The sequence below is a fragment of the Hylobates moloch genome, unplaced genomic scaffold, assembly GCF_009828535.3.
Source record: "Hylobates moloch isolate HMO894 unplaced genomic scaffold, HMol_V3 SCAFFOLD_11, whole genome shotgun sequence".
NCBI classification, from domain to species: Eukaryota; Metazoa; Chordata; class Mammalia; order Primates; family Hylobatidae; genus Hylobates; species Hylobates moloch.
The window spans coordinates 14,906,506-14,920,579 of record NW_026652286.1 but is presented as its reverse complement, the minus strand read 5'-3'; the positions used below and the strand labels follow the sequence as shown (position 1 = coordinate 14,920,579).

The window sequence follows — 14,074 nt, the reverse complement described above, 5'->3', positions numbered from 1 at the left end:
CATGTAATATGTGCTTACAAGTTTCTTAAATTGACTAATATGGAAGAAATCATCTCATGCTCATGTTTATATATTTGTAGGTAGTTTTTTATTTTTTAAATTGCATATATTTATTATGTACAAAATGTTTTGAAATGTGTATACATTGCGAAATGGCTAATTCGAACTCATTAACATATGCATTACTTGTAATATAGGTATATTTTTAATTGTATATGCATGCACATAGATAAGTGAGTGTGCACAACACATTCCATAAAAAGATGGAATGTTTATTTCATATCTGCAAAGTCATTAAAATTGGAATTTGTTCATCCTCAAACATAGTACAAATTGTTACAACCTTTTCAGAAAACAGTTTGGCAACATATCAACTTCACAGCAAAAATGTATTCAGGGCTAAGCACAATGGCTCAAGCCTATAATCCCAGCACTTTGGGAGGCTGAGGCAGGAGGATCACTTGAGTCCAGGTGTTCGAGACCAGTCTTGGCAACAAAGCAAGGCCCCATGTCTACCCTGAGGGGAGAAAAAAAAAATTAGCCAGGCATGGTGCCATGCACCTGTAGTCCTAGCTACTTGAGAAGCTGACTGGGAGGATCACTTGAGTCCAGGGAATTGAGACTGCAGTGAGCTGTGATTGCACCCCTGCACTCCAGCCTGGGTGACAGAATGAGACACTGTCTCAAAAAAAAAAAAGTATTCTGTAGAAACAGATTCAGAAATGCATAAAAATACATACCTTTGCTCATTATAGAATTGTTTGTAAGAGCAATCCAATTATGTACTCACCAGTGTGAGGTTAGATAAATGAAGAGCCACCTAATGTCATACTATGTGCTTTTTATAAAGAAGAGAGAGATTTATTCATTCTTTCAGAAAAATTTTTTTGAGTGCCTATAGTATGCCACGTACAGTTCTAAGTACTAGAGATACAACAGTGAAAACTGGTTAAAAGTCCTTACCCTCATATAGTTTGTATTTGGGGAGGATGGGGAGGGACAGCTATATGTACTAAAAGGTAGCCAATTTTTAGTTAGGTCAAAAAACAAGTTGGAAGAAAGAAGAAAAGTTGCTAGACAATATGTATAGTGTGATTCCCTTCTCATTACAAAATTAGTGTTATTAACATACATGTTATACCTGGGGAAAAACATTAAAAAATATATAACATGCCATTAGCTTTGTTTAGCTCTGAAGCAGGAGATTATAGGGAGCTTTTATTTTATAAATCATCTCATATATTTATTGTTTAAATTTTCCTATAATGCTTAAGTTTTTTCAATAATGCATATTTATATTCAGGATAAAGAATAAGATTTTAAAATATGATTTAAATTCTTATTTTGAATAAGTCTCTCCATATTAACCCAACTGAATACCTACCCATATATGTCATTTTCAACATTGCCATTGAGACTTTTGATCTAGTATTTTCCTCAAAGTGTTCTTAGCTCAGATACTCCATGAAATGTATCTATAAACTTTTTTCTTTTTATAGGAGTTTGCTGTCGATCCAGAGAAAATACAGTTGTATTCTTTGTATCATTCACTCCATCATTATAAGTACCATGTTTATCTGATATGTAAGGATGAGGTAATTTCTTCTCATTTACTTAAAAAAAAGTTTTTCAGAACATTAAGGAGACTCTATAGTATTTTGGAATGTTTTAAAGAGAATTGTGAAATACATGTGTGTATGTATTTTGCCTATGTATTCTGTAAATAGTGACTCAATTTATTGTTCTGAGTCTCTCTGCTATGTTTTGTGCTCAGCTTTACCCGAGCCTCACCACCTCTTGTAGGAGCTATAATTGGTAATGTTTTGAAGCTGTTGGTGCTTGCTTTACATCGCCATAATAAATGATGTTTTATTGCATTTTGTTCTCTCACAGTGTATGATGATCTTGCTTTAATTCACTTCAGTCACTGCTTTGACATCTCTCTGCCTTACTTATTACTTAGAATGGCCTTATCCCACTTAATTGCAGAGAAACGGGGTTTTGTGCCTTGGCATGAAAAACTAAAAGTCAAAATTTAATTGTAGCTTTTAAGTTGTTCAGAAATTATACATGACAAAATATCACCTCATGGATGGGATATAAGCATTAATTTCCACAGCCAGGCTGAATGCTTGTAGACAGTACTACCTTATTTGACCAGCACTATCACTTCTTTTCATTAAAAAGGGTTAAGTTGGTCCAAGGCTATATCTAATGTGTTTGACAGTAGTTTGGTATGGAAAGATGCTCATAAATCTAACCTTTATATAGCAAAAGAGAAAGCAAAGATGGTGATGCAAAATAGGTTGACTATTTTTACAATGCTCTAAAATGCAGAATCGACTCCAAAATTTGTCATTTGGCTTTTAACGTAATTGGAAGAAATGGAGAAAGTCTGAAGTACTTTTTCTAGCCTTCCTTTCTGCCCCCTTGGAGCCAAAGATGAGAGGATTAGATCTCACCCAAATTTATCTGAAATAATCATTCTCCATGGATAGGGTTAAGAAAAAAATAAAATACCAGTACTTGTAGCTGAACTTAAATATGATGTGGTAAGTATAAGCTAATTTGGCAATTTTCTTTTTTTAGATTTCTTCGGTGCAGAAAAAAAATGAAGATTTAGGACAGGAGGAAATTGTTCAACTTTGTATGAAAAATGTAAAATGGGTGGAGGACCTCTTTGAAAAATTTGGAGAACTTCTAAATCATGTACAGCAGAAGTGTTCCTGACTTTTCCACAAAAATCCCATCTTTTTATAGCACTAATGAAATGGCAGATATGGGGTGGTCAAAGATAATCAGATGTCAAGTAGTGGTCTTCTGCAGGCCGGCCGCTTCCATCATGGAACTGTCATTACCACCTCTGCTGAAGGACAGTGGTGCCTGCCTTTAGGAAGGAAGTTAGTCCTCTGGAAATGGACCTAAATCCCACCACATTTTTACCCTAATGAATGATTTTTCTATTTTGTAAACCATTGGGTAACTTGAGTTATATTTTCAGAAACATTTTTTGACAAATGATGAAGCATGCACTAAGTATAATTTTTCTTTATTGCTAGAGAAATAACACTTAAAGTAACGATTTTTTTTTTCTTCTGACTCTGGCTAAACAGCAGAATGACAGAGAAGTGGCAGAAACCGTATGTTTGTACTCACATCTGGCCACAAAACCAGAAATACTGTACATTATGTAAAGAGGTCTGGTATGGTGTGACATCCTGTATGAGAATATCATCAATTTAAAATACAAAATTTGGAAACTATTCTGCTTTACAGACTCCTTTTACTCTTAACATGTTCAGGAAACTGGATGTGGAATTGGTGCAATTCTCTGACTGCTTTTTGTGTCAAATTATATTGTGATAAAAAAAAATGACACACTATTTTCCCTATCGCAAAGAAAATTATTTTCATTTATACTGTGTTTTTTTCCTTTGGAAAATTTTCAATTGTACATTTTATTTCACTGATAGTTGTATTTTTCACAAGGAAAATGTTGTGGTTATAATTATGTTTGATACATCTCTACAACACCTTTTGTTATTTTCAGTAAATCTTAGTTATATGTTGAATTTCTATTGTGAATTCTATCTTGAGGTAACCATTTTTGTTCATACAGATTTGCTTCAGTGTTATCCAGAATATGCATTCAGTACTAGAATTAGTTTAGCTTTATAAATGGGGCTGTGTTAGACACTGCAGTAATTTTCTAATTCATAAAATAAACTTCTTACTAAACTAGCACTTGATTAACTTGTTGAGGTAAAAATCTAACTACATTTACATTTTGACGAATAAAACTGATAATTAGACTATTTGCAGTGTTAAACACAGCTTCCTTAACTCTTAGAACTGGAAGTTGTAGAGCTCTCCTTTTGGTGCCTTTCCAGCCTTTATACACACTATTGTAGCTTTCTTAGGTTTGATAGGTAGCGTTTCAAGTAGTTTAGCTGAGACAGTGAATGTATTAGGTTCAACATGACCTTGTGTTTTATTTGTGTTTGCCAACAGGATGCCTTATTTGTTTGAGAAAAAGATTTACTAGTGTCATTCTAAACTATCTCCTTTTTTAGGATTCTAAAGAAGTTAATCATCATCCTTTTGTTTATTTTACCACCATTTAGTGCCTTAAATCCTATCAAGAAAGCAGTGTTACTGCTCAATGCCCAAATAAGACATGCGGATATTGCTATTGTCTTGCTTTTGAGTTAACAGGCCAACTTTTTATATGTAAAACCTCAGTAAACTGGCAAAGAATTGAAGGTACCGTGATTTGATTTGAGAATAAAACATTGTAGCATTGGGTGAAAAATAAGTATTTGAGTTAAGCTTACATATTTATTTCTGATGGTTATCTTATTAAAAGCAATAATCCTTAATACTGTACTCGCCATTAGACTGGGTACTCAGTAATGGAAGTTTCTCTCAAGGGTTAAATGTTCCATCTTTGAAAGTTTTAAAAAACCTGTTTGGGTGGTTTATTTTGAAAACAAAAGTAACCTATTAGATTCATTTTGCCTAACTCATATGAGAGATGCAGAATATCAATGGTGGGAGCATCATAAAATGAATTTTCCAAGTGGAGAAGAGTAGGAAGCAGCCATATGATAGTATTGACTCTGGACAGAATTGATGTCTTTCGTTTCCAAAGTGCAGAGTAGGGAACTACATTTCCTAATGTGGCATTGTAAATATACATCTTTATATTACTCTTCTAGCTTACGTTCCTAAATCATTGATAATTTAAATATTTTTTAAAGCCACCTTAATTTAGGTAGCTCTTGGAGTCGATGTTTGAATTCACTAGCCACATTTTCTTCATGATATGCCTCGTAGCAAACAAAGATGTTTCCTTAAGATGAATCTTACGTTTCCCATAGAAAATGACCCATTTCCTTTGGCACTGCAGTTGCCCTCAAACTGCTTGCAGTTGTATTCATTTTAGTACAATAAAGGTTTTCATAATATGGGAGGCCAAGTCTATGATATTTGCCTTAAAGAGACCCTATTGTTTAGATGCATCATCTTCTCTCATTTGGTCCATAGAGCATAGGCAAAGACGTCAACCTCAGGCCTTAGAGAAAAGTGGAAATGTTATTATGACAGCCATCCATGAGTTATCGCTTTGTATGAAGTTAAATACAGTCATGCGTTGCTTAACAGCAGGGATACATTCTGAGAAATGCATTGTTAGGCAATTCCGTTGTGCGAACATCATAGTGTACTTACACAAACCTGGGTGGCATAGCCCACAACGTACCCAGGCTATATGGTACACCTGTACAGCATGTTACTGTACTGAATACTGTAGGCAGTTGTAACACAATGGTATTTGTGTATCTAGACATAGAAAACATACAGTAAGAATATGGTATTATAATCTTACGGGACCACTGTCAAATATGCGGTCTGTCTTTGAAAAGTTGTAATGCGGCGCATGACTATAAATAACTAGCTGGTTAGCATTTACATTCCTTGCCAGGGAGTTTGAAATTTATATTGTAGAAATAACTTTAGGTTTTAGGTAGAGTTAAAGAGGTAAAGCACATGTTGCCACAACCCAGGAAAGTATTTTTAAGAAAGATTGGATTTTCCTACCTTTAGAGATCTAAAAAAAATTTAATATAAAAAATCAGTTTGTGTTGGTGTTTATTACTAGTTCAGATGAGTGGTTGCTGAAGGGGCCCCCTTGTCATTTTCATCATAACCCAATTTCCACTTATTTGACCTCAAGTCATAAATGTATAATGACTTACGAATTAGCACAGTAAGTTGACACTAGAAACTGCCCATTTCTGTATTACACTATCAAATAGGAAACATTGGAAAGATGGGGAAAAAAATCTTATTTTAAAATGGCTTAGAAAGTTTTCAGATTACTTTGAAAATTCTAAACTTCTTTCTGTTTCTAAAACTTGAAAATATATAGATGGACTCATGCATTAAGACTGTTTTCAAAGCTTTCCTCACATTTTTAAAGTGTAATTTTCCTTTTAATATACATATTTATTTTCTTTAAAGCAGCTATATCCCAACCCATGACTTTGGAGATATACCTATAAAACCAATATAACAGCAGGGTTATTGAAGCAGCTTTTTCAAATGTTGCTTCAGATGTGCAAGTTGCAAATTGTATCGTATTTGTAGAATACAATTTTTGTTTTAAACTGTATTTCAATCTATTTCTCCAAGATGCTTTTCATATAGAGTGAAATATCCTAGGATAACTGCGCTTCTGTGTCAGTCGCATTTGACACATAACTGCACAAGTGAACAGTGTATACTCTTGGTTGTGCATTAACTTACATGTATAATTTTTGGCATCTGTGTTCACAAATGCATGTGTTAGCAAATCACCTTTATTTATAAGTGACAATAATTGAAGTTAAGGATACAAAGAAACCTGCATTTGTAGTCCAGCGTTTTCATTTGGTCCATAACACAATGTATGGAAATGTGAAAGACAATTTTGTACATTTGTTTGTTACTAACTCAGATCATTAAAATGAAAACAATTTTTTTAAACAAGAAAATCAGAATGTTTGGGGGTTTTTTTGTTGTTGTTTCTTTTGTTTTTTTAAGAATTGAAAACAGGTATCATACAGCCAAAATCATCATCGTGTTACAGATTTCTCACACAAACTAAACAGTTATTAGTTACAAATGGCATAGGGCCCACCCATTATTTTCTCATATTTTAAGTTAGTATTTGATGAATTATGCATCCTTAGCTAACAATGGCAGACCATATTTAAGAGTTTCTGTTTTAAGATATAACTCTTTTAGTCCTTTTCCACCTATAAAGAGTTATAAATCTGCCGGGTGGGCGCAGTGGCTTACACCTGTAATCTCAGCACTTTGGGAGGCCGAGGTGGGTGGATCATGAGGTCAGGAGATCAAGATTGTCCTGGCCAACATGGTGAAACCCCATCTTTACTAAAAATACAAAAATTAGCTGGGCATGGTGGCGTGTGCCTGTAATCCCAGCTACGCAGGAGGCTGAGGCGGGAGAATCGCTTGAACCAGGGAGTCGGAAGTTGCAGTGAGCCAAGATCGCATCACTACACTCCTGCCCGGCAACAGAGCAAGACTCCATCAAAAAAAAAAAAAAAAAAGGTATAAATCCATTAACATATAAATCCATTAACTTATATCTCCCTAGCTTTGTTTATCTGAAAATAGTCCATAGCTAGAAGTAATTGATAATATCAAGCTATTTCTGTCATCTCTATACAACTATTGAGTAAGTTAAAAAAAATAAAAACGTGTCCTGACTGGACTAGTGAGTTGATTTTCTGAATAAGATTCTGCCTTAATCTTCATATAATATTTTTAGCATATAAGTATTTCAAGTGAAGATACTGTCAAATGTGCTTGCTCTCTTGTAGTTTGGATTGTAAAAGCACTGAATCTTCATGCCTTTATACAGTTAGAAAATTAATATAATAAATGATCTGTATCAAATATTTATCATCTCAGTAAAGTGTGAAAAAAAAATTTTCTAGTTCTATGACATCTGTTTTATTCTCCATTGGTTGTTGAAATTTTAATATTTTCATTTTAGTATTTTCCTCAAAATATTTTAGAAAATAGTCATTATTCAAATGATCTATATAAACCTGAATGACAGCACATATACTACACTGCTCTGTTAATGTTTTGTTACTGTCTTTTTGTTTTGTTTTGTTTTTGTGACAGAGCCTTGCTCTGTTGCCCAGGCTGGAGTGCGGTGGCCCAATCTCAGCTCACTGCAGCCTCAGCCTCCCAAATAGCTGGAATTTTAGGTACGAGCCACCACGCCTGGCTAATTTTTGTATTTTTGGTAGAGACAGGGTTTCGCCATGTTGCCCAGGCTGGTCTCAAACTTCGGGCTTCAAGTGATCCGCCCGCCTCAGCCTCCCAAAGTACTGGGATTACAGGCGTGAGTCATCGCGCCCAGCCTACTGTCTGGTTTTGTTTGTTTTACTGTACTTTGTCTCAGACACACTCTGTAAACTGAACCTGAACCTTCTCTAGGAAGAAGTGAAAGAGGTTACTTCTACTCTTTGGTTTTCCAAATAGAAATATTTCATTACTCGAAAAATAGTAAAGCTACTCATGGCTTGTTTTTTAAAAACTCAAAACAATATGGAAAAGTGTAAAGAAAGAGATACAAGCTACTCTCAGTGGAGGCTTTTTTTAAGGTGGTGTGGGGTCTCCCTCCATTGCCCAGGCTAGAGTTCAGTGGTGCGATCACTGCTCACTGCAGCTTCCACCTCCTGGGCTCAAGGGATCCTCCCACCTCAGACTCAAGTAGCTGGGACTACAGGTATGCACCACCACGCCGTGCTAATTTTTGTAGTTTTTGTAGAGATGTGGTTTCGCCATGTTGCCTAGGCTGGTCTGAAAACTCCTGGACTCCAGTGATCCACCCACCTGGGCCTCCAAAGTGCTGGGATTACAGGCGTGAGCCACTGCACCTGGCCATACTAAGTCTTGATACTGGCCTAAAACATGCTTTCAGTTCAATATGGGATGGGTTACAAGATTTGGTACCATGGGTTGTTACTTTTCTGTGGCATAGCTTTAAGTGAATTCCTAAATTTGGCATGCCAATGTTTAAATTACAAAGCACATTCTAAAGTGAAATAAAAAACGATATGGGTTATTGATCATTTTAGGTTATGTATATATCTCTTCTTTAGGTAGGATGAATAATTTAGAGCTGACTGGTTTCAAATAAAAGGAAGATACAATTACCAATTGGTCTATTGTTAAACCTTATCTATTTTATGATGTTAATCAGGAGTCAAGATATTGCCTTACAGAAATAATGTGTCTTGCATATAATTTACCTGTGGGTAAAGTTTACTATTTTCACCTAAAGTATAGATTTTCTTTTAATTTTACTCCTTAAGGTATTTAGAATAAGACAACAAAAACATTTAAGACATAGATTAAAAAATAAAGGTATGGTAGAAATGTTTTTCTAAAACTGCATCCAGGAATATCTTTCACCTGCCTGCCTTCCCCCATGGTGGCCCAGGCCTGAGGGCATCTAAATTCCCTAAAGTATATGGTTTTTCCCTTGCCTCCAGTCCTTCCTGTTCCTCTTGTTGAATACTTCTTCACATCTCAGTCTTCAGATTTCACTTTAACTTCACTTTTACTGAACCAGATTGGGTTTTTTTGTTTGTTTGTTCCCTTGTTTTGAGATAGGATCTCAGCTCTGTCACCCAAGCTGGAGTGTAGTGGCACCATCACAGCTCACTTCAGCCTTGAACTCCTGGGCTCAAGCAATCCTCCTGCCCTAGCTTCCTGAGTAGCTGGGATTACAAGCACACACCACTGCACCCAGCTAATTTTAAAACTTTTTGTAGAGATGGAGTCTCTCTTTGTTGCCCAGGCTGGTCTCGAACTCCTGGCTTTAAGAGATCTTCCTGCCTTGGCCTCCCAAAGTGCTAGGATTATACATGTGAACCACTGTGCCCGGCCCAGATTAGGTCTTAATCCAATGGACCAGATTAAGTGCCCTCGGTTCCTCCAGTATAGCATTTATGATGCTTTGATATGGTTGTGCGATTGCTGGACTTTCTTTGCTGCTGGGTCCTGTCGTCTGATAATAGGACTTACGAGTTTTGCCCACCACTGCATCCCCATCATCTCATGCACTGTCTGGAACATAGTATATTCTCATTAGACATTTGGCAAATAACTGGACATATGAAAAAAAGTCACGGAATATTAAAAAGGTTAAAAACAGGAAAGTATTCATTGGATTTTGTAATACAGACACAACTTTAGGAGAATTGCAACTTCAGAAGAAAATGACTACACCAACAAAAATTGCTGATATTTTATCAAAGAGTGAAATGCAGTAGCCATCATTTTTTACATTTTGCCCTCATATGCAGAAAGAGCTCAGGGACCAGGACATACATTCCTCTATCTGGGGCTTGAGATTCTCCAATAGAATAACTGGGGAAGAAAGTACTGTCAAAAATTTTTTAGCCTGAGGTGGTGTCGCACTCAGGAGGCTGAGGCAGGAGGATTGCTTGAGCCCGAGTTCAAGGTTGCAGTGAACTATGAATTCACCACTGCACTCAAGCTGGCAACCCTGTCCTAAAAAAATAGTTTCTGTGAGATGCACTCATAAACAAAACACTCTGGTAGGGGGAGTTTATCTACTTGAGGAGGGTAAGGGAAGACTTCATGGAAACAATGATTAGCTGAACCTCAGCGGTTAGGAAGACTTAACAGAGCTGGATGACAAGGCATAGTGCTTTGTTTTCAGGTGGATGGTTTCTGCTCCAGTTTTACCACTAAACTAGCTCGATCTTCAGGCATGCCATGTGAAACCTAATCTGAATCTGTTTTCTCATACTGAAAGTGAAGTAAGAAACAGTCCTTTAAAGCTATTAATATTCTTTGATTCTAGATAGACCGGAATGTTGGGAGAAATGCAAAGCGGCTCAGTTAGCAGCACCAGAAGATCAGAGCAGCGGAATAGTAAGAATGGAAAGGTCTTACTACATTTTTCACCATCTTGCAAGATTTATTTCAAAACCATTAATCAGCTATTTTATACATACACACACCTTAGCAATCTAGTTCATCTTGTGACACTACTGTAAAATTAATTAGAAATGTCGTGTCGCCAGTCAATTTTGAAATGCTTAGAGTCTGTATGCACATAGTCTTCATCTTTGTATCTCCAACAGCACAAAGTATTTCACTCCATAGGTACTTAATAGGTATGTGTTGCATAAATGGGTGAATATATAAATGAGAGTTTACTTGGAATCAGTTTAAAGTGTTTTCAAGCTGGCCGCTTAAAATAGGTCAAAATACCCTGTTGTCAGTGGTACATTCCCTGCTTTCCTTATCTTTTTTTTTTTTTTTTCCAGAGGGAGTCTCGCTCTGTCACCCAGGCTGGAGTGCAGTGGCGTGATCTTGGCTCACTGTAGTCTCCGCCTACCGGGTTCAAGCGATTCTCCTGCCTCAGCCTCCTGAGTAGCTAGGATTACAGGTGCCCACCATCACCCCGGGCTAATTTTTGTATTTTTAGTAGAGACAGGGTTTCACCATGTTGGCGAGGATGGTCTCAATCTCCTGACCTCGTGATCTGCCCGCCTTGGCCTCCCAAAGTGCTGGGATTACAGGCATGAGCCACCGCGCCCAGCCTCCCTTTTTGTTTTTAAGGGAAAGCACCTCTCTTACAGTACCAATTATTTTCATATCACTCTTTAATTCTCCTCACTCTGCTTACTTCACAACATACCAGAGTCCATTCTCCTAATTTGTATTTTGAATTTCTATTTAATCCATGGAAGTGAATGGGCTATCATCAGAGAGCAGGTATCTTGGAGCAGTGAAGCAAAAAGAATTCAAAACACTAGCAACAGGCTAACAGAAAGAACCTGGCTTTAGAATGAAGTTTTAAAATTAACCTTGTTTACTTAGAATTTATCAATGACTTAAGAACTGTTTATGGGTCACTCAGTAGAAGATCTTTATAATGTCAGTCCTCCATTGAGTTTATTATAAGATAATATTTGACTTAAGTAGAAGTCAGGAAGTTAGGGTTTTTCATAGCTGACGCTAATGTGAATGCATTAACATTATCACAGGAGTTTGCAAACAATCCACTATCAAAAAGATTACATATTAAAGCATCTTTTAAAGGCACTACAAAACAAAAACTTACTTTAACTGTGCCCATACTGCTCATGAACAAATATTCTGCCATCCAAATGAGAAATACAAGAAGTCCACCAGCGTGGTGGCTCATACCTGTAATCCCGACACTTTGGGAGGCCAAGGTGGACAGATTGCTTGAACCCGGGAGTTCAAGACTAGTCTGGTAACAGAGCAAGACCTTGTCTCTACTAAAAATTTTAAAAATTAGCTGGGTGTGGTGGTGCTACTTGGGAGGCTAAGGCAAGAGGATCACTTGAGTCCGAGACATTAGGGCTGCAGTGAGCTACGATCATGCCACTGCATCCCAGCCTGAATGAGCGAGACCCTGTCTCAAACAAACAAACAAAAAAAGAGATAAGAAAAGGAAAAGTCATCACTGTGACTGCTATAGCTGAGAGCCTCACTATTTTTGTCTCCTCAGGCTGCCATAACAAAACGCCATAGACTGGGTGGCTTAAACAACAGAAATTTATTTTCTCATAATTCTGGAGCCTAAAAATCCCAGATCAAGGCTGGCAGAGTCAGTTGCTGGCAAACAGCCCTCACATGGCAGAGAGATGGCAAGCCCTCTGGTGTACCTTCTTATAAGGGAACTAATCCCATAATTAGATCCCCATCCTCATGACCTCAACAAACTCTAATTACCTCTCAAAAGTATCTCTAAATACTATCACATTGGGGCTCGACAGGGTTGCTCACACCTGTAATCCCAGCACTTTGGGAGGCTGAGGTGGGAGGATCACTTGAGGTCAGAAGTTCGAGACCGACCTGATCAACATAGTGAAACCACATCCCTACTAAAAATACAAAAATTAGCTGGGCGTGGTGGTGGGCGCCTGTAGTCTCAGCTACTTGAGAGGCTGAGGCAAGAGAATCGCTTGAACCCAGGAGGCAGAGGTTGTAGTCAGCCAAGATGGCACCACTGCACACCAGCCTGGGCAACACAGCAAGACTCAGTCTCAAAATAAATAAATAAATAAATAAATACATACATACATACATACATACTATCACCTTGGGGGTTAGGGCTTCAATATAAGAATTGCGGGAGTACACAAACATGCAGTCCATAACAATCACTGACTGAGGTGTCAGCTACAGCACAGAAAAGCTGAAAGCCTTGCAGATAGTCATCACTGATTGGTTTAAAATTCTCTCTCTAGTCTCTCCAGAAGCAAGAACATCATTTATTTACACTCTTCTCTTCTGCTGTAGGATTTTCAGATGTTCACAGATAACTTAGCACAGACAATAAAGACCAGTAGTAGAGACCTTTGCCATTGAGTCATATTCTTTGAACTTCACAAAGGGAATTGTATCCTGTCAGTTCCTAAATAAATCTTACCTTTCCCTATCTCTCTCCTCTGTCTTCTTTTTGGTCCAAACCACCATCATCTCATGCCATGACTACTATAATAATCTCTGAACTGCTGTTTCCCCCTTCCCAACTGCTTTCCTTTAGTCCATTCTTCACAAAGCAGTCTGATTTTCAAACAACTCTGATCATGTGAGTCCCACGGGAAATCCATCAGTGCTGCCTATTGTTGTTAGGATAAAGGCAAAAATGCTAATGGCAACTTCTACTTTGAGCCATGATGGACTAACAGGGCCAGATACATCTTTCTGCTGTACTTAAAAGTGAGGACAAAAGAAGCGAAAATTGTTTTCAAACATTGAACAATGTGCAGCACAGGACAGTAATCTTGAGAGAAGGGAAACAAATCAGTAGTAAGAAAACAATTCTTAAAAGGACAAAGGACCTAAGTAAACATTTATCTGAAGACATACAAATGACCAGCAGGTATACAGAAAAATGATCAGCATTGGTCAGGTGTGGTGGTGGCTCATGCCTGTAATCCCAGCACTTTGGGAAGCTGAGGCGGGTAGATCACCTGAGGTCAGGAGTTCAAGACCAGCTTGGCCAACATGGTGAAACCCTGCCTCTACTAAAAATACAAAATTAGCTGGGCTTGGTGGCCCGCACCTGTAATCCCAGCTACTTGGGAGGCTGAGGCAGGAGAATCACTTGAACCCGCGAGGCGGAGGTGGCAGTAAGCCGAGATCATGCTATTGCACTCCAGCCTGGGCAAAAAAGTGAAACTCTGTCTCAAAAAAAAAAAAAAAAAAAAGGGAACCCTTTTACACAGTTGGTAAGAATATAAATTAGTACAGCAATTATGGAAAACAATATGGAGGTTTTTCAAAAAATTAAAAATGCAGGCCGGGCGCAGTAGCACATGCCTGTAATCCCAGCACTTTGGGAGGCCAAGGCGTGTGACTCCCTTGAGGTCAGGAGTTCAAGACTAGCCTTACCAACATAGTGAAACCCCGTCTCTACTAAAAATACATAAATTAGCCAGGTGTGGCAGTGTGCACCTGGTATTCCCAGCTACTC

At 37.6% G+C, this 14,074-nt stretch overlaps 1 protein-coding gene and 1 long non-coding RNA gene across 3 annotated transcripts in view; one reads left to right on the top strand and one right to left on the bottom strand.

Moving 5' to 3' along the window:
• QSER1 (glutamine and serine rich 1) overlaps positions 1 to 6,539 on the top strand; it is an 81,182-nt gene extending 74,643 nt beyond the window's left edge. For both annotated transcript variants that reach the window (XM_058446277.1, XM_032166322.2), the window contains 2 exons: positions 1,500 to 1,595; positions 2,590 to 6,539. In XM_058446277.1, coding sequence (XP_058302260.1) covers positions 1,500 to 1,595; positions 2,590 to 2,730 — 237 coding nt within the window. In that variant the 3' untranslated portion in view covers positions 2,731 to 6,539. The remainder of the gene's footprint in view (positions 1 to 1,499; positions 1,596 to 2,589) is intronic.
• The window catches only part of LOC131384557 (uncharacterized), a 74,529-nt gene that overhangs the window by 17,311 nt on the left and 43,144 nt on the right, over positions 1 to 14,074 (bottom strand). The window lies entirely within an intron of this gene.